Here is a 27,552-nt window from a genome sequence, read left to right on the forward strand (position 1 = left end):
CTTCACTTATAACTTCATATCCAGAAACAAGATGAATGTTTTAATTTTTGCTCACTCTATTTAGGCCTCTCTCCACATAATTTAAATAGATAATGCATTTTGACTTTAAAAAATAAATACTGTTTGCATGACCACCTTCAGAAACTTTTGAATAAAACTTTGTGTTACTTTTGAATAAAACTGTGTTATTTTTGAATAGTAACACAACTCTAAAACTGCACAAATGACATTTGAATTTCTGAGAATTTTATGAAAAACCACATACTTTATAATAAAGAAAAAGATGGGTTATGTAAGGAAATCTTAAACTTGCCAAATGGTTGTCATGCAATTTAATAAGGAATTTATTTCATTCACAATTTTAAGACTTGTGACATTTATAATTTATGGTTAATAACAGTGTTTCAAGGAATACTGCAGACCAAAGTAATTATTTTAATAGGTGTGACATTTTTTTGAGGCATATGATTCCAGATCACATCTTGATTTTAAAGGGAGCAAAGGAATCAGTTTGCAGTAGCTCATGTTGGAAAGTTTTTAAGCCCAAATCAAAGTTTTTTTATGCCATTTGGTGGTGATGTCAGATATTACTTCCCAGGGGTAACACATTTGTCCTAATGTATAGCCCACAGCTGTTCGAGCTTAGCAGCTAGTTTTCAGCAAAGTATTCTTGTCTAGCCCTTAAGTCTAGACTACCGACTTATGAGGTCATGAGAAACAAACTTCCTTCCAGCTAATCACACAGGAAAAATACCCAACCAAACAAAACTTGATCAGCCAATCATTCTGAAATTGCTATTTATGCTTTACAAAAATATCTATCTTTGGTTGTGAATACAATATTTTAAAATTCTTGTTACTATTACACTATGGAGTCTGCAGATTTCTAGTTAGCAATACAGTAATTCTACATGATCATAGCTGTCCTTTTTGGTAGGAAAGATAAAGAAGGAATGGTCCTCACAATATTGAACATAAAGACAACAAACTTTTAACAGGAAAAACTGGAAGTTCAGAATTTAATCCAGTGCAGATTTAATTAAGAAACATTAAGCAAGGCAATATCAAATTATATGGACTGGATAGAGAGCAGTAACACAGAGATACAACAGAATTTTCAATTCTAAAAATAAAATAAATCTTTAAAGGAAAAAAATTAAGACAATTTAACATATACCAACAGAATCAAAGTCATTAAAACCAAAACTAAAACTATGTCTTTAGAAGTTTAAGGGATAGTAATATGGGAGTTAATATTACATTCAACCCATAATAACAATTTTGTTATTGTTTTGAATTAAAAAAAACAAACAACAATTGCCTTCTTAAATGCAGAATTTATTTGCATCACATGTATTTTATATCAGGCCATAAAAAACTGAAATGAACATATTCTAAAGAAGTAGTCCCTTCTTCACCCTCTGTAGGGACTGTAACACTATTTTGAGATCAATTTGTTATGTATGTCATAAGAAAGGGTATTTACAGGACCTCAGATTTTGAGGGAAATTTTCTGTATTATAACTGATAAACTGAGAAGCAATCAATTCATCCAGTTACATGAGCTTGCATTTCTTAATATTTTCATAGTTTGGAATCATTTTGCATGAATTTTCTTCATGGATTTTTAAGACATTTAAAATTACTATTCCAGATGAGTGCAGATTTGAATATAAGTTTTAAACAGTGAGAAACAGAGTAAGAGCATCCTCAAAACCTTTGGATGTTTTACTCACACAGAGGCTCTAGCATAACAACTGGTGAAGTCCACACTAATGAACCCTATGGAGAGGTGATATGGCCAGGAGGACCTCAAAGGTACTCTAAACCAAAAAGCTTGTGTTGTCTGACGAGAACACGACATACCGTATATCTTCTGGATGCCCTGTAAATCGTCATTAGGTAGTTTGAAGTTGTCAGTTTCCATATATTGGTAAAATGGAGCCATGATTGCAGTGGGATCATTAGAGTGCTCCAAGCCCAGAGCATGTCCGAGTTCATGCACTGCAACTAGAAAGAGATCGTTTCCTGTGAAGAGAAGGAAAAGAAAAGGACCTTTGAATCCACAAAGCTAGTAAAAAAATAACACACCTGAAGGACTCTAGACTTGCAAGATGTTTTCACTGTATTTGAGTTTCACAATGTAATAAGTAGTAATTAATGGATCATGAAGGTATCAAGGATAATGTGGCAGAAAAGGCAGTTTTCTCTCTCTTTTTTTTTTTTTTCCAACAAGGAAACCATTATGCTATAATATATGGTACTCTTACAATCATCATAAACACAAACCTTTTTTAGTTGATACATATGGCAAGTGTAGGGTTCAAGTGTCATAGCTTATGTCTAGGCTTTTGTGCAATTTATGACTTGATGTTGCCATGAACCCAATTAAAAATGCTTTCATCCAGACATAGTTCCAATGGGAAAATAACTTGACTTTGTTTGGTAAACTTCACAAACTGAAGACTACCTATTTAGGATGAACCCTACAAAGAACTTAGTCATTCAGACACTTCTAATCAGACTCCTACTGATTATAGGTAGATTTGTCCATTTCTGAATTCAATTCTGAGTTTCTGTCCAGTCATTTCTGAATCACTGTAATTTAAATCCTAATGAGGAAAATAGATGTCCTAATATATTCCCCTGTGCAATTCTTTGTAATAACTGCAGGTTTTTTATTTAAGTTTTAGAGTTTTTTTAATTTTTGTAGGACTAAAGAAAACCCTAAAACTACGAACTCACATTATAGATCAGTTTAATGTTTTTGTTATTCTCTTCTCAAAGCATTTTTAAAATTTTTATTACAGAGTATGAGATACAACTGGAAGATTTGGCAGTAGAATATTGCACTCTTCTGAAGCAAACACAAATCAAAGCCAATGGGATCTTTTCTAAAAAAAAGTTTCAGAGTGGGACCTCTATGGTATTAATTTTGTCTCTTTTTGCTCATCTAAGATTTTGTTCTGCATATCTTTCTATGAGTCTTTCATACAGATTCTGTCATACTTAACCTGTTACAAAATGAGAATTTGGAAAAGTGGTTTAGATCAGGAGAAAGATTCCAGTTGTCTGAAAAGGGTCACATCCAGAATAAGGGTCGTTTTAACACTTAGGGATGGGAAGAACCATCTTCCAGAAGTGTGATCCTGTCCCACTGGCAAAAGAAGTACTCTAGATCAGCAGCTCATGCTGACCATCTAATTTTTAAACACTGAACTCATGTGAAACTGGTGTCATCTATAGTAAGTACTTTGTTGTTGAATGTATAAATAATGAAAGGCTTGTGCTCTGGCCTAATAGTCTTATATTGGAGGCGAATATGAAAAAAAAATGCTCAACCTTAACTCCTATTCTATAATCTGTAGATTCTTTAGGGTTAGACAGTTATTTTCCACTGCTGGATCTTGATCTGGAAGTACTTTTAAAATGTCAATAGTAATAATATTAAGTTGCATCAGCAACAAAATTGCACGTATATACATTACAGAACTTTGAGGACATAGTTGTCAGTATTTCAATTTCTCAAGCATTTCCTCTTGTTGACACAATAAAATAAACTTTATCCAAAGTACATATGAAAGAGGAAACACTAGATGCCTTCATGATGTAGAAGCCATGCTGATGTCTGTAAAATAAATGTTTGAATGAAATAATGTAAACAGACATAAGTAAAACTATATGCGTAGTTCACAGTCTTCTCATAACTTCTTATTCTTAATTTGAAAATATGACAAGTAAATGTTCTTGATCTTCCATTCAATACAACTGTGCAAAAAAATCACATCTTTCAAAAATTAATGTGACATAATGCGCTTTTAGAAATGAGAAGTTTATCCTATCATTTATAATTATGTGGTTTCCAGATGAAATGTTTTATGACAATATTTTTCTTGGATGCAGCTCTTTTTACAGCAAAGAAGAATCTTAATGTACTGTTTCAATAGTTTTGATAAGCCTGACTGTCCTGGTGACAAATGCTCTTGATATCTGAATCTGGCCTTCTACATGCAGACAAAGCTGATCTTGACATCATCTCATATGAATAATCCACAGCTTCTGCAGCTAACATCAGCATAGGAAGTGATGCACAGAAGGAACTTTGTAAAGGTTTTCATTCTGCACTTATAATGGAATAATTAATGTAATTTTAAATAATCATAGGTTTAAGATGGAAAGACAGAAAAGAAGAGCATGTTACTGTACTACAGCTTTCATATTATAATGAAAAGTCTCACATTATTTTTCAATTCTATTCTGAGTTTTGTGAAAGTTCTCAACCAGGCTTATTAGAAGGCAAAATTTCTTTCCCTGGTATTTACTTGAATATATAAGAAGCAACATTCTTCTTCTTTTCAGACCTTCTGAAAGCAAATTTCTTTTCTATACCCATGCTTCCTACATCATAACTAAGAATATTAACTCTTATATTAAAAATGCAATAACAAGTTGGCCACATTTTATTTACTGTATTATTTTCAAATTGTTTTGAAATAAGAGTATTTATTCTACCACTACCATTAGGCTTGTTACGGTCAGTGGATGAAACAGTTTTCTACACGTTTTACCTCTACTTTTTGAGGCAGGAAGTCTGGGAAGCTAACTAGCTATAATTTCTAAAATTTCAAGAAACCAAGTCTTGGAAGAGTTGACTACTTCTATTTGTGCCAGTTATGCAATACATGAAGAATCAATGTATTCTTTGGTTCTCAGTCCTTATTGAGTCTCCTTAAAGATTTCCAGCAATTTCTACATTTTGTTCCATGTTGATCTGAAAGAGGTGAAATACATAGTAACAGGGAAATAAATGAAACCAACTTTCAGCTACTGGCATATCCTCTTTCCAGAATCACAGATAATGAACATATGGTAGAGCACTTCTACAGTAGTACTAAGTGACAGCAGGATCATGTCAGACAACAGATATTATGCAGGGGCTGCCTGTTTCTCCTTTCATCTTTTGGATAGGGGAGATTATTTAAAAAGAAAAAAAAAAATTAAAAAAATTTAAAAAAAACCAAAAACAAACAAAAAAAACCACCAAAAAAACAACTAGCCAACCAACCAACAAACCAACAAACCAATAAAAACCCCAAACATTCCATTCAGTGTCTGACTGTCCCTCTGGATTTAGTCATTGCCACCTCATGCAATGCAACTTGTAGCCATCAGGGGAGCCATTAAGTGTGGAAAAGGCAGAACAGCCCTTGAGCAAATGAATAAGGGGGAAGGGAGAAGGTCAGAGGAAAGAGCTAGGAGAATAACATTCTTGCCTGGGGTGACAATGATTTAACAGGGAACATATTTTCTACTCATACCCAAATAGCCCCATTATTCATAACAATTTCCATCAAGAGTCATGATTGTCTCCAGGGCATCCTGAATTTGAACTGACCCAAATAACTTAGTGCAACTGAAACTCAGGTTTAAACCAGCCCAAGATGAGCTGTCTGAGTCCAGTACAGGTGAGGCCTTATTACTATCTGAGTTTCCATCCTTTTTGCTTTGCATACGATTAGATTTCTCAAATTAGGCAGCAATTATTAAGTGCCTCTTTGCTTTAGGGAGCAGACATGCCCTGAGTACCTCAAAGTAACTGTAAAAAGCTCCTGAGAGTGCACAAGGACAACTTTCTGTAAATCTTGCTCTTTTTCTCAAGGCTTCACAGAAGTGTATTTGTGACTGCAAGGTTGACAGTAGCCCACCTTAAATTCCTTGGTCAGTGCTCAGAATAAACTGAAGAAGCATAAAAAAAGTGAACATTCATTTTCAGGCTAGCTTTGTTATCCTATCAGTATTGGGGAGTTTTTACATTTTCAGTTGCCACTGTTGAAGGAGAGAGTCCCAAATAATTTTGTATTTCAGTATACATTGTCCAAGTAGGACTCATGTCAGTCCACATGGCAAAATGAAGCACAAGTCATAACAGAGTTAAAATGCATATGACTACAATGATTTTTAAAGCAAATGTTGCCACTGAGGATATACAATGGTGAGTATTCATTGTCATAGTCTCAGCTGCATCTTTTTGTATACCCACAGAGTAGAAGAAAAATATCGGAAAATATATTTCACAAGTCCAAAACTTGTGTGTCTTTATTCTTGGGTTCCCCATTAGCATGGAGATTTGAAATAGAATGGCTGTATGCTCAAAAAGTTTGTGATTTTTTTAAAATTTTATCTCAAGTTTCATTTCACAAGGGAAGAAAAGAAAGATACCGTGTGTAAAGAACTAAGATAAAATTATTATTTTTATAGTGACACTTTTCTCTGAGGCTATAAACTATTTTAGGCACTAAATCTGCCTGACTTTACAAACAAACACTGCCCAAACTCCAGAATATAAATATGTATTAATATATCAAATATTCAACAGCCAGCATTGTGGAACATGTTGTATGGGGAAGACTTTCCCTGCAGCTAATATATACACTATTTTTCACATAAACAAAGCTAATATGTTTGTCCACAGTAAGCTTTCAAGAAAACCTAGTTCTGAAGATAATAATTTCCATTTTAAATGTGAGTTCAATTTATAAAAGCAATAACTTAATGTCTTAATATGTGACCTCAAAAAAGAAACCCAAGCAACCGAATTTCTAGTTACAAACAATTGTAAAAATACAAAGATGTTTTATACATAGACATACACTTTTTCTTCCAAAGACTATTTTATTTCATTTTTCATGATGTAGATAGATGTTTTCTAGTTAAATTCACATCAAACTGAAAATTAAATTTGAACAAGACTTCTATCACAGTTCTATTACAACAAGACAATATCTCAAAGGCAAACCTACAATTAATCAGAAATATTACACACGCACAAAATACCCATTGTTTTCAGTTTGATGTATGCAGAATTTTCATTTTCATTATTCTGTTCCTTTGTACCACCTGATGCATCCAAACAGCTGAAATGCTACAAACTGTAGAGTAACAGTCTTACTCTACATAGCATACAAAGAAAGAAAGAAAAAAAAGAAATCTTTGTTATCTCTGTTATTGTATTGCTTTCCAGACAGGACGGAATTTTGAAGATGCTATTTCAACAGTCAGTCATAAAAGCAGATTCTTTCTTTCTCTGACCTCACAACAATGGAGCAGAACTGAGCAAATATATTATGTATGCACTTACATAAGCACCATATATGTATATATATGCTATACTGAGCGCATACATGAGCCTAAATATAAATCATAGGAATACTTTTACCCAAATAAAGGTGCTACATTTTCCAGTCTAAGAAATCATATATAGTTGCTTGACATTCAGACTTCTGCCATTGGCACTAAAATTTGGTAGCCTGGTGTTTATTTTGGAAAGAGAGTTTTGCTAAAAGATGGATGGAGCATCTTTGAAAAATGAAGAACAAAACTAATTTTTTGTCATTTTAAATAAAAGCGTATCATATAGAGCATATCCACTTTTTTCATAAACTTAGCTTATCTATTTTTACACACTTTATTTTAAACAATCATTTTTCAATAGTATATCTATATATTTAGGCTTTTTCATTTTCACAAAATACAGTGACATAAAGATGTCTTCTTTCACACAATTAATACATCAAATGCATTTTATATATATATATATATATATATATATATATATATATATATACACAGACAGGACAGGAGGTACAGACAGTTTGTTATATACAAAGTCTGTTCTAATTACAACGCCTATAATTTAGAATACCTACACCCATATGTGTATATTTTTGATAAACTATTCTGTTTTAAAAAGATTAACAGATTAGTGTGAAATTTAAAATTTCTTGCTTGAATTTTGACAAGGCCAGCCACATTACTACAGAGCAAGGCTGTCTTCAGTTGACTCAGATCATTGATGAGATATGATGAAAACATTTGCATTTAGTGGCCTGTGAGTCTATCCTGGCAGTGCTTTACTGTTTCTGAATATTTTGGGCACAATTTAGAAGAAATCAGAAGCCCACTTTCTTTTATAACACATATCAGCTTGTACTTTAGAAGGCAAAGACATGCAAAAGACAAGAATTTCTGACTTACTTCTTAGATCTGCTACCAACCACATTCTACAACTTGTAGTAAATTACTTGAAATGCGTGGAATTAATTACTTTAGGTATTCTTAAGTTTCTTTTTATAAAAAGCATGGATATAAGAATATTTCCACTTTTTATCACAGTTTCAATCACTAGTACTGAAAAAATTTGCAGACCATTCTGATTAGAGAATCAATACCAACTTCCCCAAAGAGAGACAAGTGAAGCAGCTAGAGAGGATCCTAGGGGAGGCAGAGAAGACATGAGAGCTTGCTTCAATGTCGTGGTATGTGTTCTTTCTGAAAATATGATGCTTATGGCTTTATTTCATGCTTTGAGGAAACCCTGCTGTGACAGGAAATCTAGCAAACTAAACAAACTCCTACATTTATGTTGAATCTCTAGCTCCTGGGATCAACTTGTTCATCACTCAGGTCCACTACTGAATTTGCATATTCACAAATGGCATTTTCATTCTACTAGTAATAAAGCCATACTAATGAACAGAATGAAAAAAATTATTTTGAGTGTTTTCATGTTGTCTTTAGACAATGACTATCTTAAATAAATTTGACTTTTAATGGAATTTTGCATTTTGCTAGAAAAGGTCTTCATATTACAAATGTTGCAAATACTGTGCAACAAATACTTATTGATACTCTTTCCTGTATTTTCTTTGTTTCTGTTTTTATTTTTTAGAGGGAAAAATAAGCTAGAGAAGTAATAAAACTACTTTTCTAAGGCTGTGAAAATTAACACATGCTGGGATTGAAGATTTGGATATGAACATGAGAAGAGTATGTATCACACAGTCCTCATCTATCCTCCATGTCTGGACCCTGTGGGTCACTCATGTGAAGGGAAGGTACATCTTTCTACCACTCCTAAGTGGCACTTTGACTGAGAATAAATGCAAGAGAATCTTAATTGTGCATGAGGCTGTACTAAAATTGAACCCTTGTCTTGACAAAAAAATTGTAGGGTTTGTCTCTAAGCCACTCAGCTAAAGTGTAGGTTTGTTAACAAAGTGGCTTCTTTTGTTTTATTTCTATTAATTTACCCCTATGTTCTGTGTGTCCTCCTATGGAGAAATATTTGTAAATGCTAGGAGGAAGATCAAAGTCATACTGCAAATAGTCACACTGCAAATAGTCACAAGAGATGTAATATGTCATGGGTCAGAAATCACAAGAGTATAGAATGGTTTGGGTTGGAAGGGACCTTGAAGACCATTCAATTCCAACCCACCCACCATGAGCAGAGACACCTTCCACTAGACGAGGTTGCTCAGAGCCCCATCCAGCCTGGCCTTAAACACTTCCAGGGATGGGGCATACAAACATTCCAGGGACAGTGTTCCTCTGGGCAACCTGTTCTAGCATCTCACCACCTTTTGAAAATCTGAGAGTCCTAGAGATCACTGAAATCCCCTCAAGAGAATGCACACAGAATTTATGTGTAAATCTTTTGTTGGCTAAATTTTTTTTTGATAATTTTTTTACCCTGTACCAGTAAACTACTGAGAGTCTCTATAAAATCCTCTAAATTAGCTCACATTAAACACACCAAAACCAGGTTATTATTTTCATTAGTGTAACATTGTATCTTAACACAGACACAAGACTTTGAGAATTTTTAAACAGTGACAAAGTGGTGTATATATATATATATAATATATATATGCATATATATGTATATATATATATATATATATATAAAGTTTTTATATGAACAATTCTTCCTTCTCTGTTACTTGGCTTTTTAAAGTTCACATTAAGGAAAAAAAAAAGTCAAGATGGATTTGTCCATGGTTTGGGTCTTTTTCATTAAACTGATGATAAAAAGAAGTGGGAATTTTGAAACCTAATTGGCAAAGTGATTAGAAGAAAAAAAATCATTAAAAGTTCTCTGATCTGACAAGAAGACAAGTTTTCTAAGAAGTCTGCAGACTTCAAAGAGAAACCTGATCCAAGTGTGCACCATATTTTAAATTGAGACAACTTCAAACTGGGGATCGTGTATACAGAGAAAGTGACAGAAAGACAAATCTGCTACTTAGGTCTCACTTTGTTAAAATTTACTCATATGAAATTCTCTGATCTACGGGAGAATCTACTGCTAAGATCCTAGGATTCTATATCCATACAGCTGTATGCCCCTTTAGCTAGAGAGAGCGCTGTAAGCCTCTCCAGAACACAGGGAATATGGTCAGTTTGCATTAGTGACTCTTGGTACTTGATGGAATGGAGATGACTGGACCCTGCCATGGAGGAGCAGCCTGCAGGAAGACAGATTGCAGAGGGCAGAGCAGAATTCTGGAGAGGACAAGATGGTCAGGCAGCCCAGTCATACTCCTGGGCCTCTCAGCAGAAGGAGAACTATGCAAGAATTTTCTGACAGAGGAAGATGAAGGCAGGAGTTCGTTGCCTCTGGCAAAGCTCAGGAGAGATTGGACATGAGAATGTAGGCCAGGGCAGAAGTCAAGCCTAGCACTTCCCCTTCTCTGAATTAGGAGCTCAGCAGGATCCCAGCCTGGGGCAACAGCAACTGGCCCCAGCAGGAAGAAGGGACAGTGACAGGACAGAGGCTCCATGTTTGATGGCTCTCAAACCAGAGCTTCTACACTCAGAAAGGCTGGGACCACATCTCTGCGCCGCTGCAAGCCACTTTGGCCAGCCCTGCCAACATCACAAGTGATGATTAAAAACAAAAAACAGCTAAGAAGTGACTGTTCATTATATATGTATTTTATTTGCTAACTCTTCCTGAAGCTCAGGCCCTTCTACTTTTGCTGCTTCTGCTAGCACTGCTGGCTGGAGCACAGCTAACAACATTAATTCCATGTCTTTACTGGATCTTCAGCTTCCTGAACATTCAGTGTGTCCTGGATTGACTATATGATGCTTTTATCTCCAGTCATCTTGTTCTGTTTATGCTGAATAATAAGTTTTGCACTTTAAGGCTTGTTCCAGAGAGTGAAGGGGGGAGAGAAGAAGCGCACAGTTTGTTTTCAGACACTGCTCTCACTCCTCCACATTCCTGCTCCTGGACTGTGTTGTCTGCGGATGGACAGACAGCAGGACAGAGCTCACCTTTGTTTTAGTTAGTTTTAGCTAGCTGAGGCAAAGAAGTTCCCCAGACTGTGGTTTGTTTTTTTCCCCTTTTCTTTGGACTGCTCTGGACTGTTCAACCAGCACCGGCAGCTCGCACCTGCGGCCCACCGGGCCGGGCCTGGGCCACGGCATTTCCAGTGCCAGAGGGACTGATGAGAGACTGAGTGAGCACCTGGAGAGGGGACTTTTCTGAGTTTGTCATCTCTTTGGGAGCAGCAAGAGGTTTTATTGTTTAATGTTGTTCAGGTGTTGTTTTTTAATAAACAGTTTTTTCCACTTTTCTCCAAGGAAGTATTTTCTCCCAAACCAGTTGGGGGAGGGGCTGACTGAATCTGCTTTCCTAGAGGAGCCCCTTTGGGGGCTCTCTCCCAAATTTGCCCTGAACCAAGACACTGTGGTAAGCCCATTTCCTCATACTAACATAGTAACAATTTCTAAACTGCATCACAAGAAATGTGCTCTGTATGATTCTTAGAAATGGGAAACTAAAACTATGTTTACACATACCACACCACTAACTATGCATTCAAAATTTCAGAGGTGCAACCCACTTGTGAATTATGATATTCAGACCAATACAAGTGTTTGTCTTGCCATACTGAGGGGCAGGGAACAGCCTATGCCTGCAACTACCCTTTCTGACTGCTATACTGAGCTGCTCTCAAAACAGCCACCTCTGGGGCTGAGAGAGATTCCTTTTGACCCCAGTTGGTGCTGCTATTTTGAAGCTCTTATCACTGCAATTCTCCTCTAATCTGAAATGGCACGATTCAACATCACTAGTGCAACTTATCTAGCCACTCAACACTGTAACACAAACATCTCTACCTGCACCTCTCACGGCAAGAGATGAGAAACAGGTATTTCAGAACATGATTCATCTAGTTTGTTTTAGACACCTACTTCAGCATGCAACAAACCTTACCCAGGAAGGCAATATATCTCTCCTATAACACTAAAGGGACTCCATGAGATTAACTCAGACATAAACATCAACATATGGTCAGATTAATTCCACCCCCTCAAGTCTTCTGGCTTTTGACTTAGGTCTTTTCTTTTAAGTCACTGGCAAAACATTAATTATAGAAGTACAGGACATGGACTTAAGCGATATATGAACAAACCCAGGAAGTACTTATCATAGGCTGATTTGAAGGAGAGACTTAAACCTTAAAAAAAACCAAAACAACCAGACAAAAAATATTTGGCACAAAAAATGTTGCTCTTTTAACTTATTTGGGTTGTTTTTTTTTTTTTTTTTCTGCTTTCATCTTTTTTTCACATGTTTTAGCTGTATATGTTTCCAGCTATTGGTGTTACCTGTTCAGCACTTTTTAGAACCCAAACTGGAAGAATTCTAAATATAGATAAAAACCATTTTGGCCTAAAGAACATATATTTTGGGCATTTTGAAGTGAAGAATTGTCAGGAAAAGCAAAATTACACTCTAGATTTGAGAATGCTATTGTACAAAATCTTTCATTAGTTAATTATATACTATTCTTAAAATGCAGATATTATATTTTAGGGTTATCTACATCTTTCTACTTTTTCAATATGCATTACATTTCTGCTTAATAAATGAATATGTAATTAAATATGTCATTACTGTATAATTCTTGTCTTGTTCTCTCAGGAGACCAGGACAATGTCCATATTAATTGGCAACATGATTTTTCAGATTCCCCTGAAAAGGCAGGGGAAATGAGATGGGAATGCCATATAATATTCTATAGAGCATCTTTGGTATTTCCTAAATCTGCTATCTTGAAGGAAAAGTCTCCATTAAGTGGCCCTAGCAACAAATAGAGACTTGAGGAACCCTGGATCCCATGAGAGTTGGAATGCTAAGCCTGATGCCTGCTTTAAATGACTGAAATTTCACTTTCTGTCTAATTTTAGGTTCATAGATAATGCCTCTTTCCTAAATTACTGCTTCTAGGAGACCAAACTGAAAAGAAAATTAAATAATTTCAAGCCATTCATTCATTAGCTGATTTTCTAGTTGTACACTGTTTTTGACTTATTTGCAATAATAAAGGGAATTTTGTCTGTCTTTTTTTTTATTATTTATTTTTTTTTTTTTGAAGTCGACATGGTTGAGATATGACTTTTCCCAAGCTCTTCAAAGCAAATAATCTTTCAAGAATGTGAAATTCAGTCTCTGGTGTGAAATCTCGTAGCTCGTAAGGCAGCTCCTCTATTATTAGCACTACTATTAGTTGGCATCATACATTTTAAAGAAATATTGCCTTTAAGGTAGGCTGATGATAAACACTTATAAAATGCATAGACAATAAGAATAAAAAGCACTGGAACATGTTATTTTTTTCCTTTTTCCCCCATTCTCTAAAACTTTCTGAAACATGTAAGAGTTATAGGAAACTCTCTTAGATTCAGTACTCAAAATCTGCTAAGCTTTCTAAAAGGAGGAAATATTAAGGTAAGAGTATTTATTTGTTTGGTTGGGTTTTTTTTTTTTTGTATATGTAGTGTTAGGGGGGCTTTTGTGTGTGAGAGGTTGTGGGGAAATAAAAAAAAAAATCATGAAAAGGTTGGCCCACATTTTATGTTTGGATTCACTGAAAATAAATCTATTTGCCTGAACAAAAATGGCTTCCCAATGATTTTTTCTCATATACTGCAGGGGGAAAATGAGAAAGACAATAAGAGAAAATGAAGCCAAAAACTCCAACATGGTTAGTTTCAACTTATTAATCACTTCAACAAACATTTTTCAGCTAAATTTTCCCATGTAAACATGATTTTCCTAATATACTCATATGAGAGTCTGATTAAATTAATCCATTTTGGTAGATAAACTTGACTTCATTGCTGCATAAACAGTTGTTTGAGACAATGACATGTTTAAAATTTAAAAAAAAAAAAGGAAAAAAAATGCAGGGTTTTTTTTCAGTGCTTTTAGGTGCAAATGCTGCCAAAATTGTCTGCAAGGACCCATGCTGCCTTTCAGCTAGATGTTTCCTTGGCAGCAGAGTCGATGTAACAGACAATGTGAACTTTCCTCATTTATTTCCATGCAAAGTCAGCCAGATCTGCTTTAACACTTTTCATTAGCAGTTTAAGATGGGCTGGCTGATCACAAACCAAGGCAGATGGCAAATGCAAGCAAGCAAGCAAGCAAGTTCTGCTGGCCCTGGTATGTGGGAAATAACCTCCAGTTGCAGTTTGAATGGATAGCTGAGTTCGCAGCTTCCCTAACTACCCCACAAAGGATTGCAATGATCTGTGTTTACCTACACCAGGATGGAAGCAATATGCAACTCAGTGGCTCGAACTGTGCTGCCTTTTTGGTTTGAAACCTGCATCAGGACTGTCTCTAGCAATTACGCTACACTTTTAATAGCACCTTGCTTCTATAGACATGAAAAGCATGATTTAAGATGTGCATCTTGGTCTACAATCTCACTGCTTTAATTAAGAATATCACAAAGTCAATTCTCTTAACATATTCCTCAGCCTCTCTTTCAGTTTGCATAATAGGGCATATCAAATTGCTAGGCCAAGAAAGAAGCTGAGAGTAAGATATTGCACACTGACAGCCCCTGGGATGTATTAAAAGCATCTAGTCAAACACACATCTAGAACATGGGGCTGGATTCGTCCACAAGGCTGCTTTCACTGACTGCCAGTTTTAAACAGATTTCCCTTTTAAAAACATGCAAATGAAGTGCTTTCCTCAAAGCCATAAGGGTGTTCCACGAAAGCAAAATCCTCCCCAAAAATTATAAAAATGAGGTGAGTACTTTGCCAACAGTTACCATTTTCCATCATCTGGCTTCCAACTGGTAGATGGGGTCCAGCAGACAGATCCTCTTCTATCTGCATAGTCCTACATCCAGCAACTGAGTCCTCACAAGCAGCCAGGGTCATTTGATTTTTTGATCATTTCCCATCTCTTCAACAGCTGAAAGGGATTTTTAGGTTCTCCAGTGCAGCTTTGCGTACCATGATAATATTTTCAAGGATACTTTTTATGCATCAGATGCTGGATATCTGAGAGTTAAGATTTTAGGTACGATCTTGGGGTGACTGGATATGGGACAGGTGCATATCAGCAAGTATAATGCAGGAACATTGGGAAAGTTTGAGGACAGAGAATGTTCTAGAAGCAGAGAACACACTTACTGATAAGGGAAAAACTGGTTTCTTTTTAAATACTGAAAATGTTGATGTTTAGTCACAGAAAGTATTATTTGTGTTAATTGATTTCTGAATTAAATTTGATTTCAGGGAAAATGATGAAATTAAAAGAAGCAATCATTATTCAACTTGCAAAGCTCCTTGAATATTATCCTGGTATCTTTATCACTGTGTAATATTATAAATGCAATAGTTGGGTTTTGTAATCTTTTATAGTATTGCTAATTCTCTCATTTCGCACTCAAATAGTTTCAATTTAAAATGGAAGATGTACTTCCTTAACCTTATAATTGCATGTAAACAAGGCTGCAATTCCACAGTCTCAGTCTCTTTATCCGGTAAACAAGATATGACAGAGGCCCATAAAATATGAATGGAATAGATAAAATTATTAGAAAATTGCTTCCTTACAATATGGGCATCCATCTGTCTAAAAAAAAAAAATCAGAAAGAAGAAGTCTTTCATGTCTGCTTAAACTACAGGACATATTGTCACAGGATGTTGTGGATACCAAATGCTTACGTGAGTTCAAAAAGAGATTACACCGATTAATGAAAGGAAATCCCTCATAGGCTACTAAACACAAAAATATGGCCTGTGCCTCAGAAATTCAATGAGCCACAGATTACTGGAAGCTAAGAGGGAATATGCTGGGGTTTTACTGCCATATGTTTACTCTGCTCTTATTCTCTTCTTTAGGTATCTGTTAATAGCTATTAACTGGAAATAGGATATTTTGTAGGATAACCTTTGATCTGAACCCACTTTTGCAATTCTCTATTTACAAGCACATACGCAAGTACTATAAAATAAAAATTCAAATAAGATATTAATCTTCTACATAGTTATCTTAGTACAGAACTAGAAAATAAGCATTTGACAACTGGAAGGTCACACTGTTTGGTTACAGATCAAATTTGATGTTGATAATTGCTTATTAAAAACATACATAATCAATTAAGAGCACTATGCTTTATGAAATTAAAGCCATGTTAACATTGTAATACAGAGCTTCCTTTGATCTGAAATGCTTGGCTTTTTTTATACCAAGCCACAGCATGAGCACTGTTCAAGACACAGAGCTCCCTTAGGAGATGGTTTTCACAACTCCACTGGTTCATATTTCCAATAGCATATATCTCCTGCACTGTGTCAAACACACTGGCAGCCAAAAGAAATTTACTACAAGTTGATCTATGCAGTTCAGAGATCAGGATTTTCATAAATTTTTCTTGGCTGCCAGCACAGTGCCCACAGCAGAATCTATGCACTAACTGGAGTCCAAGTACATTACACAAGACACTGTATTTGCATCAGCTCCAAGAAGCTTTTACTTGGCAACCTACAAACAGCATGGTACAAAGTGACAGGTTTCTTTGCTTGTTTTCTAGTTATTGCCTGAAAACTTGAATAATTTTTGAATGCTGGAGGATTAACAAAAAAATAAACAAAACTGAATTATTGAATTTTTAAGTTTGTTTTCCCAAAGACAGAGCCTTATGTATACACAAGTTACAAATATCCCACATGTATGTAAGTACTTAGCAGCAATATTCTCCTTACATGTCACTATACAGTAAAACCATCTATTAACTCTGTAAGGCAGTTCCACTTGTTTTTATTTATTAGATGTTCTTTGATGGAAGAACTATTTTCTGCAGAATTTCAGTATGGTACACTATCTACTTTGATAAGTTTGATACAGAGATAAAAAATAATGTATTTTAGTTTGACTTCTACTTCTCTTGCTGATATGAAGATAACAGTATCAAATTACCATTGCTGATCTACTGTGTTTATCTACGCTCAGTTTTTTGCCAAATATTTTCTGCTGCTGGAAGACACAGTTCTGTGGTCACATTTAATCCAGTAATTGGTACATTACATATCACATCTAATGTGCTTGAAAACTAAGCTTCCAAGAAATCCTTGTTTTCCCCAAGCACTTCTTCTAAATCTTGCCCTTTTTTAAAAAGCTGCACTTGTGCAAGTAGGTCAATCTTAAATTAATCTAGTTAAAAGTAGTGCACTCTCAATTTAAACTTGTTTAACACTCCCTTAAATAGGTTTAGATGTATTCAGTAATTTCCCAGAAAAAAAACAACTGCTTTAAAAAAGGTTTAAACTAACTTAAGTACATGTAGACAGAAAAATGTGAAATCAATTTTGATAAACCAGTGCAATAAGGCTAACAAGATGCCCTTTTCAGTTCTGGTACAGAAGAACAGAATGTAAGACAGGATTTTTCTTCAAGCTACTAGAAAATTTACAGAGACAGTACCTATCCAAGATGCTCCCTGGAAATGACTTTGAATTTCATCACAGTCATTTGAAATATTGCCATTGAAGAAATACTTTGAAAAAGATTTTTGTTGAGGGTTTTGACAGTACAATATCTCCAAGGTACTGCCACTCCTAGGAAGAAGTCATTGTCACTTTTTGGATTTAGATACATCACTCATTGTCCATAATTTTTTAATTTAAAAACAATAGGGGGATATATATCACCTAAATGGATTAGAGTCATGGGAACAAGGAAATCCGTCCCTAGTCTCAAGGCTGGTATATTAAGATTTATTCCTCCTTATTTTTTCTTCACTTTTTTTTTGTTTTTGTTTGTTTTGTTTAAAGTTTTTAAGTTCAAGAGAAAATAAGGATTTAAATTCTTTCCTAATAAGTGATGATTTTTCAGATATCTAATTATGCAACATGATTTCCATTTCCTGTTTATCCCTTAAATTTTTTACATCTTTAAGTGTACATATTGTGAAACATTTTCCTGTAAAATCCTATCCATTTTGATTTGCTGTTCCTGAACAGTGTTTCTTCTTCTGCTGTATTTGCCAAGCGCTACCAGAATAACTGAGTCTTACTTGAGACTGCCTAGGAGCACAAGAAACTTCATAAGGTGCATGAAGAAACCATCCTGTTACAAATAATTTAAGAAACTAAGGCTCTTATCTCACCTGAAGTCTAGATAGGCAGTTCATAAAGGAAATGGAGTCTACTGAAAGTGAAACAGCCTACTCCCATGGGAACTTGAAAAATAGTTGTGCTAAATGAGAAACTAGAAGATGAGAACTGACTGAAGGAAGACTACAGTCCAATATACACACTTTGTATAAAGTGTTGAAAGAATAGCGTTCCCTTTCCTTATTAAATAAATAAAAAAAAAAAAAGAGAAAGAAGGGAAAAAAAGAGAAAACTAGAAAAGAAATATGCACCATATTTTATCCTTCAGTATCTCCCTCATTCCCTGGCAAAAGAAATTCTGTCCTTGTTTCCACTGCTTCCCCGTGATGCTAAGTCTACTGTCCCTCTTTCTGGCAATATTTCTAGGATCACCTGCAGCACCATGGATGGAAATTCAGAGCAAAGACCTCCACATCTCAGCTGGAGTTGAGGTACCAGTTGGACTATGTTTACAGGGTATTATGAAAGCCAAGAAATATATCCTCGCAGAAAGCCTGCAAGTGTAGAATTGTATGACACGAGTTTTCTTCCTAAGTGACAGGCCCATTAGTCTTTACTCTACAAAAGCCTCATTCATTCTTCAGGGTGAGGGAGGAGTCAAAGCACAAATCTCTTCACAGAACACAGTTGATAAGAACATACCATTGAAGTGAGAACAAAGGAAAGCAGCAATGAGATGTGGAGATTATATATTTCTATTGTGACTGTCCTTGGAGTTTAGAGTATGATTAAATAAAAGAAAAATACAAGAAAATTGACCAAATGTGATAAGGAAAAAATACCAAATCAACCAAAAACCTGAAGTATGAAGACACTGCAATTAAGTAGTCAGAACAAATTGCTGTAGTAATTAACTATACTCAGAATACTGGTTTTGTATATGATTCCTTATTTGGAATGAAAATTACTTTAAAAAACAAAACAGTTTATGAAAGCATTTCATTAAGTTGCCTATCTTTTCTGAACTAAATGGCATATAAACTGTTTTCATTAGAACAGTACAAGGTGAAGAATGAGGCTAGGACTTTTCAAAAGAATCTTATTTTTGCATTCTTGCTGCAAAGTAAACAAGTTGCTCTGTGTTTTTGAATCTCTCTGGGATACTGGAATAGGAATCAGAGAAAATCAGCCCCTTGGGGTGAGAGTTAGTTTAAAAATAAAAATAAATCATCAAATCTTTTCCTCATTCTACCAGATTTCAAATAATACTACAAGAAGGTGGCTATTGGACTATTGGAGCAATGAATCTTAAAATTGACAGTCGCCTGGGAAAAATGACTCATAGCTAAGATCACATATATATTTTTCAACCTTCTGCTTTTCAGCATTCTGAGACTCAGCTCAAAATGAAAGGAAGCCTAAGAGACCTGTAAGTCTTTCTTTCCTGTCAATCCCTAATAGAGTGCTTGTCCTCTTTTTCCCCTGGAAATTTTTCCCAGGCACAAAAAAAAAACAAAACCCAAAAAACAAACAAACAAAAAATCTCCATCCCAAATCAAACAAAACAACAACAAAACAAACAAAAACCTCCTAAACCAAGCACAAAAAAAACAAAACAAAAAAAACCCAAAAACAACCACCACAACAAAACCAAAAAAAAAAACCCCAAAACCTGCATGATCCTCCAGGATTCCTAGACACAAGCTAATCAGTAAAACAGTGAGGAAACCTGGCTTACCTAATAGCTAAAAGTCACCAATCAGACAAACAGGTGCCCTGCATTTTCAGATGAAATGCACATCTATTCATGTTTCTAGGGCTACAATGACAGGGGAGTTTTCTCTGAACAACAAATATGACCTATGATCCACAGTTACCACCACATCAACAACGAAACTAACAGTTAACAAAATTCTTACTGGAAATTTCATTGGTAAGATATTTTTATTACTTATCATGTATTTTCAAAAAATCTTCCATTTTTTACTTTGAATATTCCATTTTATCAGGAATGACCCTCAAAAAAGTATATATAAGCACACCATAGTACATAGGTTATTAAATTTGCAGAAAAAATTTCCAATCATAACTCTTAATCCTTTGTGATATAGATAGAAAACATTTTTATTATAAAAGTTCAAAGTTCTAAGATACATAAAATCACAGTTTTAGTGATAGCATCAATTTACTTTCCCTTGATTTTTTCATTCAAATATATTAAAATACATTAATACAAGCAATAGCTTTTGAAAACTGCTCTACAAAACAGAAACTTTAAAAGCCCTATAAAGAAATGAATGCCATTTGGCAATATGAAAATTGTTTAATTTAAAGAAGATGGAGACAGCCAGAAGTTTGCTCACGTTCATACAAAGAGTGGAACTGCTCCAAAAGAGTTATCCCAGTTAAACTGACATCCTGACTTCAATGTACACATGCCTGTAGATTTTCCTGAATGCATCAAGCCATAGCTCCAAAACCACCAAACATTATGTGCAGTGTTGGTCTCCAACCAACATAAAAATCAGACACATGAAATCACCTTCATTTGCCCTCACAATGCTGTGAGTGACTGTGTACCCGAACTGCACAAACAGAGGACTCCCACCAGTGCTCCTCTGAGCTAAACATGTGGAGAAGGCAAATATGAGCTGTGCAATACCACAGTTTTTGCTCCAGTAAGAATCTAGGGCTTGTTTCACAAGAATGAAGTGTCTTGAACCCATTGCACAACTGAGGGCTTTTACAGTGTCGTACACAGCTCTTGCTTCAACTGATTTTGGCACAGCAGAAGTATTGCACCAACAAAATAGTCACAATACCATATTTATTTTCCTAAAATGCTAAATTAAGGTTTTGTTGCAGACCTCAGGCTACAAATACTGCCACATAAAAAGCTCTGAATTTTACTTGAAGGGTCTCAGGTGAGAAGGGGAAAGAAAAGGAATTAGATAAAGCCTCTCATCATTCACAAATTCAGTGTAACATTGAAATACAACAGTTCTCCACTTCTTGCCATCTCTGCCGTCTTTTGTATGACAGAAACATCCTATGAGTGCATCTCTGAAGAGATGTCTCAAACTTCATGTAACTGGCTTAGAGGGATCTACCAGGAGAGCTGAAGCTGCTTGGAAACAAAACCTGCCACAGCATCAAACACAGAATATGTCTACAGAAAATCTCTTATTTGATATGGTTTTGGAGAGATGCAAAGTTAGACTTAGCTTTTAATTAGCATTCCCAGGTTATAGCAGTAATTTACTCACATCACCATAGAGCTTGGCAATGGCCAGATTTTAGTTGTGAAGAATAAAGGTTGTATTCAGTCTTTATTTGGTAAATGATAGGTGTGTAAACTGCACTGTGCAGTCACTTATTTGACTATGGGGAATGTACTACTTAATTAAATTGTAAATGTTAAAATCAACAATTCCAAAGGACATTCAAAAGTTTTTGGGAAACACCAATTCTGCTCTTGGAATGGCATATTTAAGATTTGTCTTTAAATGCTGTCACTGCATCATCAAAGATGCAAACTGAAGACTAGGTTTTATGTCCATTAGTATCCACAGAATAGGTGGATAGCTGAAGTAGTTCTTATATCACTGCTAAATATTCCACATTTCCCCTAAACCTAAATCAGTTTGACATGCTAAGAAATGCAAAACTAAAGTAGTTTAGGTAAATATTCACGAGTACAATGTTTGAATGATCAAGAAGTCTCCTAATAAGAATTCAATGTTTTTCAAGCAAAACATGTTTTCATACTGTATTACAATCAGACAGATACTTTTCTGCCTTGGATTCAAAGAGACAGATCAACTGAATGTATTTCTAAAGTAATGTTAACCAAGGAAAGAAAGCCATGACTTTAGGAACAGGGGAACAGGGAAGCAGTTCTGTTAGCTGAAAATTCACGCCTCTTATCTATTTTGTTTAAAATTAAATCTTCTCTTACCATCATGATTGGGATTTCCCAAAGTCCATGGCTCATCTGAGTCAAAATGAGTGTCTCCCCCAATTCCTGGGCCAGGAAAATATGCATGAGCTAAAAATCCTCCCTCCCCATCAAAGGGAGAACTGTCTCCATGAAAACCTGATGCAAAAATGATTGTAATATCCACATCTCTCTTGCCATTTTCTAATTCAATATAAGGAACTTCTTCAAATGTTAGAGGAGTTACATTCTGCCACACATCGAAGGCACGGCGAATGGCTTTACGGGTTTCAGCATCACCTACTTTTGGAGTGACGTTCTTTATGCTGAAAGAAACAGAGAAACATTACATAGATTAAATTTAACAAAGTGGTAAGTGACACTGCTAGTAACCATTTTCTCCTAATTATTATAAGCTCTGTGCTTTTAATGAAACATGCTAGTCTGGCATTATATACTTTAGGAAGAGTATTTTTAAACAAGCTGGTACAAAACTATGGTGTTAATCTGTACAGCCCTTTAAGCTAGAACTTATTATGCTAGCTGGCCTACTCCCAGCAGTACAAAACCCCCTTATATTTAGAAGATTTAAAATACCTTAAAATGAAAAATTCTTAACAGTGGGATAACCAGATTAATCAACCACTGACTGTTTACCTCCTGGACCACAATTAGAATCCCTCACAGCTAAAGAATGTCATGTTCTTTCTGATCAAAAGAAAAATGCTTTTAGTTAAATGAAATTTTTACTTATTAGTGAGTTCATGACCAAAAGCAGAACTCCATACTGTGACCACCAACCAGTATTCACAAAGCCTTGCTGCATTTGCAACTGGATAAATTCCTTATCGGAAACAAAGCTTTTTTTAATTTCAGTACAGGCTAAGATGTCCTTTTATGATCTGATTACATCTGTAAATCTTGCATAACACTGTAGAATCCATCAGAAAAATCATTTTATAGAAGCAATTATGTGCTAACTCAAGAATATGTATTAAAGAGAAATTTCAATCTCCACTACTTCTTCAAGTCACACACACATGAAAAGGCAAAAAAAATCAGAATTGAAGTTTACTCTAATAGTTAGCAAATTATAGTGAAATTATCTTTAAAAAATATTTATTTTCATTATTGAATTTAAGAAATTAATGTCAATGATCAATTTCAGACCTATCCAATTTTCTGTATCATTCCCACTCGATTCATATGGGCAGCAAAAACTCTTTAAAGTTTGTGTCTGGTCTGAAACTGCTGCAATCAGATTCTCTTTGTTTATTTGACATGAGCTTGACTGAATGTCCAGCACCAATTTCATAAATTGCATAACTCTAGAGTGCATGTAATATTTTTTGGCAGTTTACACAGCATGGCACATTAAAGGAGAACAAATATACTTTCATGAATAAACCTTAAATGATTGATTTGTTTGGTATATTAAATGTGCTTGATTATATGGTATTTATGTTTATATAAATGGAAAAAATCTTTCAAGTGTAATTTTATAGACTTTACTTCATATATACATTTTGTTCATAGCTTTATGTAGAAAACATAAAGTTACATATTTGGACTTCCCTCAAAAAGATTTTAATGTATTGAGTCCAATACTGCTGCCTAACCAAAGCATAATTTTTTAGCTGGTATGTATCTTCCAAAGAGTTATCAACAGAAATTATAAGATAGTAAATTGTAGAAAATCCACTGTTTTCCTTGATCTTTTGTTCCAAAGGCGATTTAGCCAATCAATTCATACTTGTGCCTATTCTATCAATTGCCTGGCTTGTATTATTGGTTCTCATTCTCTTTTTCTCTCTCACATACATGAGCTTCAAAATTTTTCCTCCTATACACAAAGACATTTAAAAGACATTTCTGCATTGCAAAGTCATTTATCTCTTTGTTATCTCTAAGAAATTAAAATTTTGAACTCTTTAAATCTCAGGGCATAAGACATTTTCTCCAGTCTATTGAATATTTTCTGTGATTTTTATTCAACTCAACCCAATTTTTAATGCTCTTTTAAAACTGGCTCTGTCAGAACTATAAATTACTGCAGTACTGATCATGCTGTCAGAGAGAAAATATCCTCTGATCTGTAGGCATGACCTTACTTTACATGATGTAAATGTCATGTGATTTAAAGTGCTTTCTATGATGCCCCTTCATAATTATTTCCCCATCAGTAATTTTATGATCAGTGTTGCATTGCATTTTCTGTGATTAAAAAAATATTGGACACACTGAACCAAAAATCAGCCCCTGCAGAACCCCTCTCTGAAAACTCCTGCCATTGAGAATTAGGGGTTTTTTGAGATGTTTTAATTAGCAAGTTCGTATACTCCTGTCTGTGCCCCCTGAGAAAGCACAGCATTTTGGAACCCGTCCTGTGACATGAAATCAAAACCACATCACAGTGGCACACTTATACTGCCACTACCAAAAACTTCACTGTTGCTATGCTAAGAATATCCCCTACAAAGCTGGCAGATGTGCTCTCAGTCAGTCCTGCTGTGTGCTCCCTAAGGCACGTGTATTGCCTGAAGCAGAGCTCTGTGAAGGATTAGAGCCTTTGTTATTTGCCATGTATAAGAAATATGGCAAATGAATCAACAAAGTCCCACTTTGGTATTAAGTAAAGAGAAGGGTCTTCTACTAATATATGTGAAATGAGGAAATGGATAAAAATGGATTGGATTTTGTATTGGTGGTAAATTGAGTAATTAATTAATTTCACTCAAATATTAAAACTTATCATTTTACATTTTCTTGCTTTTCCAGCACACTGAATTAAGTTTTAATCAGATTACAAATGAGGAATTGAGCCATTGGGCTTGTGTCACACTCACAAGCTAGAGTAGACTACCTTTGATAGCAGATATTTTCCATGGGATTCAGCTATTGACTCACTTTTGAAATAGCATTCTACATCTTCAGATTCATTGTAAAGTAATTTTTTTTCCAAAACATTCTTTCTGTATTAAAACCAGAGAGATTTCTGCCTTCCAAACCAACATTCTGGAGTGGGCAAGGTTATACTGAAAAATGTAGCTTGAAAAGTGTAGCAATTATTCTTATACACGAGTATTTACAGAAAACAAGTGTCCATTAACTTTTAATGTGTTAAATACAATCCAAGTTCAATCCTAAAAGAGTGACACAAACATTGAAATTGTCTTGCTGGGAACTTTGCTTAAAATAATTCACCAGGGCAGATATCTGAAACCCAATTTATGTTACATTTCTCTCATGTTGTTTATCATACAACCTCCAAGGGGGAAGAAAAATTAAATCAATCCATAAAGACAGTCTATCAATTACCAGAGATATTAGGATTCATCTTTTAAAAGTCTCTTCAGTTTAGACCTATGATTGCAATAGCAAATAATGTCTCATATGAACCCTTCCCTATTTAGATCCCAACTTAAATCCAGCAATCACCTGAAATAGTGGTAACTCCCACAGGAGTAAAAAAAAAAAAAAAAAAAAGACAGGAATTGGGTATCTTACACTCATCATGTCCAGATAATGGAACTCAAATAGAAGTAAGTGTAGGGCGTGACAACTCAGAACTACTCTTATTGCAAGGTGAAAGCATAGCAAGACAAAGCCCTTCATAATAACAAGCCATCTTTTTACTAAGTATTGCTTTCTTAGCCTCAATGTCTAGTGATCATTTCACAGCAAAGTTCAAATGAGAGAAAGAATCAAAGCTGACATTGACCAGACTGGCAGTGCAACTTTATAAAGAGGTTGAAGATCCTGTAACTACTAAAAAAAGGCAATTTATAACATGGAACATTTATTTTCATGCCATTTTTAAGAAATAATAAACTGAGTGATACCTTTTATAAATGTTGAGAGCTGTTATTTTTAGACAACCATAGCCATGTATCAATTGATTATACTTTCTTGTGGTTATCAGTGCTGGTTTTGTATGATTTTCAACCTGATAGTTGCTTCAAGCATTATAACTTTAAAATACATGTCTTCCACAAGAACAATTAGATTTTTTCACTGATATGTACTTTTCATGTTCATGTACTATTTCTACAGCTGCCTGAAGAGTCTTGTTTTGAGACTGTTATTCTAGAATCCTGAGTCCTATTGATTTCAGAATAGGGTTTTCCTATTCTGGGTTTTCCTTCCCTTCCCACTCCTTTCCCAGAATATCCTAACAGAAAAATTATACACGTTTCACTGACATATTTTTGGCTGCATCAGCTTCAGGAGCCTTGCAAGATTGTCAGGATATACCTCACTTGACTGTGTAAAATCAGTAATCTGAAATTTAAATAGATGAAAGAGCAGGAATTTCAACTGAGTAGGTAAAAAGATGCAGTCAATAATCTGTCTGAAGTAAGCTAGTTAAGATCTGTGCTCAATATGAAACTATTCAAGTAAAATGAATTGGAACATACATAAAATTTGAATAAGTTGTTGACACAACCTTTTTATTGTCATTGATGTAAATCAAACCTAAACTGAACCAAAACTTTGGGGGTTTGTTTGTTGTTTACATGGGTTTTTTTGGGTTGGTGGGGTTTTTCTGTTTGTTTCTTTCTTTGGTTGGTTGGTTGGTTGTTTTTTAATCACACTATAACTTTTACTGAAAGCAATAAATTACCTCTGGCCAAAAACATATTTCACTCTGCACCATAATTTCTCTAGAAATTGATTTCTATGAAGTTGCTTCACTAATCTCTCATTCATGTGAGGTTTTTTTAGCTTCAACTTTTTTCCAGTTTTAGTTTGCTGACTCTTTGTAGCTATAGACTAAGAGTACTATCTTGGCTCACATAGCTCTTGCTCACGTTGATTAAACCTAAACCAGAACTATTACTTTCGATTTCTGTGGGTTTGATTTTCAACCTACTGCTGCCATGATTGAAAGAATTTATAATTACCTTGCCTTTTCATTTTCATGGATAACATTCTCCTCAACATTCATTAAAAGAAGATGAAATGTGAAAGAGATGAGATTTCCGAGACAAAAACCCAAGATTAGCAAAATACTTGACAGCCAAATGTTTTTATAGGAAAGCTATTTTAAGAAATCTGATGTCATAATATGATACTAAGTAATCTAAAATCAATAAAATGCAACATAAACATGGAATGTGTATTAATATTGTATTAATACATTCAAAAAAATTTGCTACTATGAATCAACAGTATTTTCAAAGTCTTTTCTTAATCTAGTATTTCCTTATTTTTTAGAGTAGATTTCAAATATCCAAGAAGAAATTCTCTGTCCATATTCTACACAATACATTTAGACTAAATTGCATAGTCTATTGCTAACAAGCCAGATAAGACTTTTCATTATATACTGAAACTCCCAGATACCATTCATTCCTTTATCTGAACAGCATAAAGTTAGACCTGTTCAAATCTG

At 34.8% G+C, this 27,552-nt stretch overlaps 1 protein-coding gene across 2 annotated transcripts in view; it reads right to left on the reverse strand.

Annotated features, from left to right (window-relative positions):
• MMP16 (matrix metallopeptidase 16) overlaps nt 1-27,552 on the reverse strand; it is a 170,946-nt gene that overhangs the window by 49,381 nt on the left and 94,013 nt on the right. For both annotated transcript variants that reach the window (XM_038123855.1, XM_038123864.1), the window contains 2 exons: nt 22,179-22,483; nt 1,867-2,028 (listed from right to left, as the gene is read on the reverse strand). In XM_038123855.1, the coding sequence (XP_037979783.1) occupies nt 1,867-2,028; nt 22,179-22,483 (467 nt within the window). The remainder of the gene's footprint in view (nt 1-1,866; nt 2,029-22,178; nt 22,484-27,552) is intronic.

Source organism: Motacilla alba, chromosome 2 (assembly GCF_015832195.1).
Source record: "Motacilla alba alba isolate MOTALB_02 chromosome 2, Motacilla_alba_V1.0_pri, whole genome shotgun sequence".
Classification (NCBI taxonomy): Eukaryota; Metazoa; Chordata; class Aves; order Passeriformes; family Motacillidae; genus Motacilla; species Motacilla alba.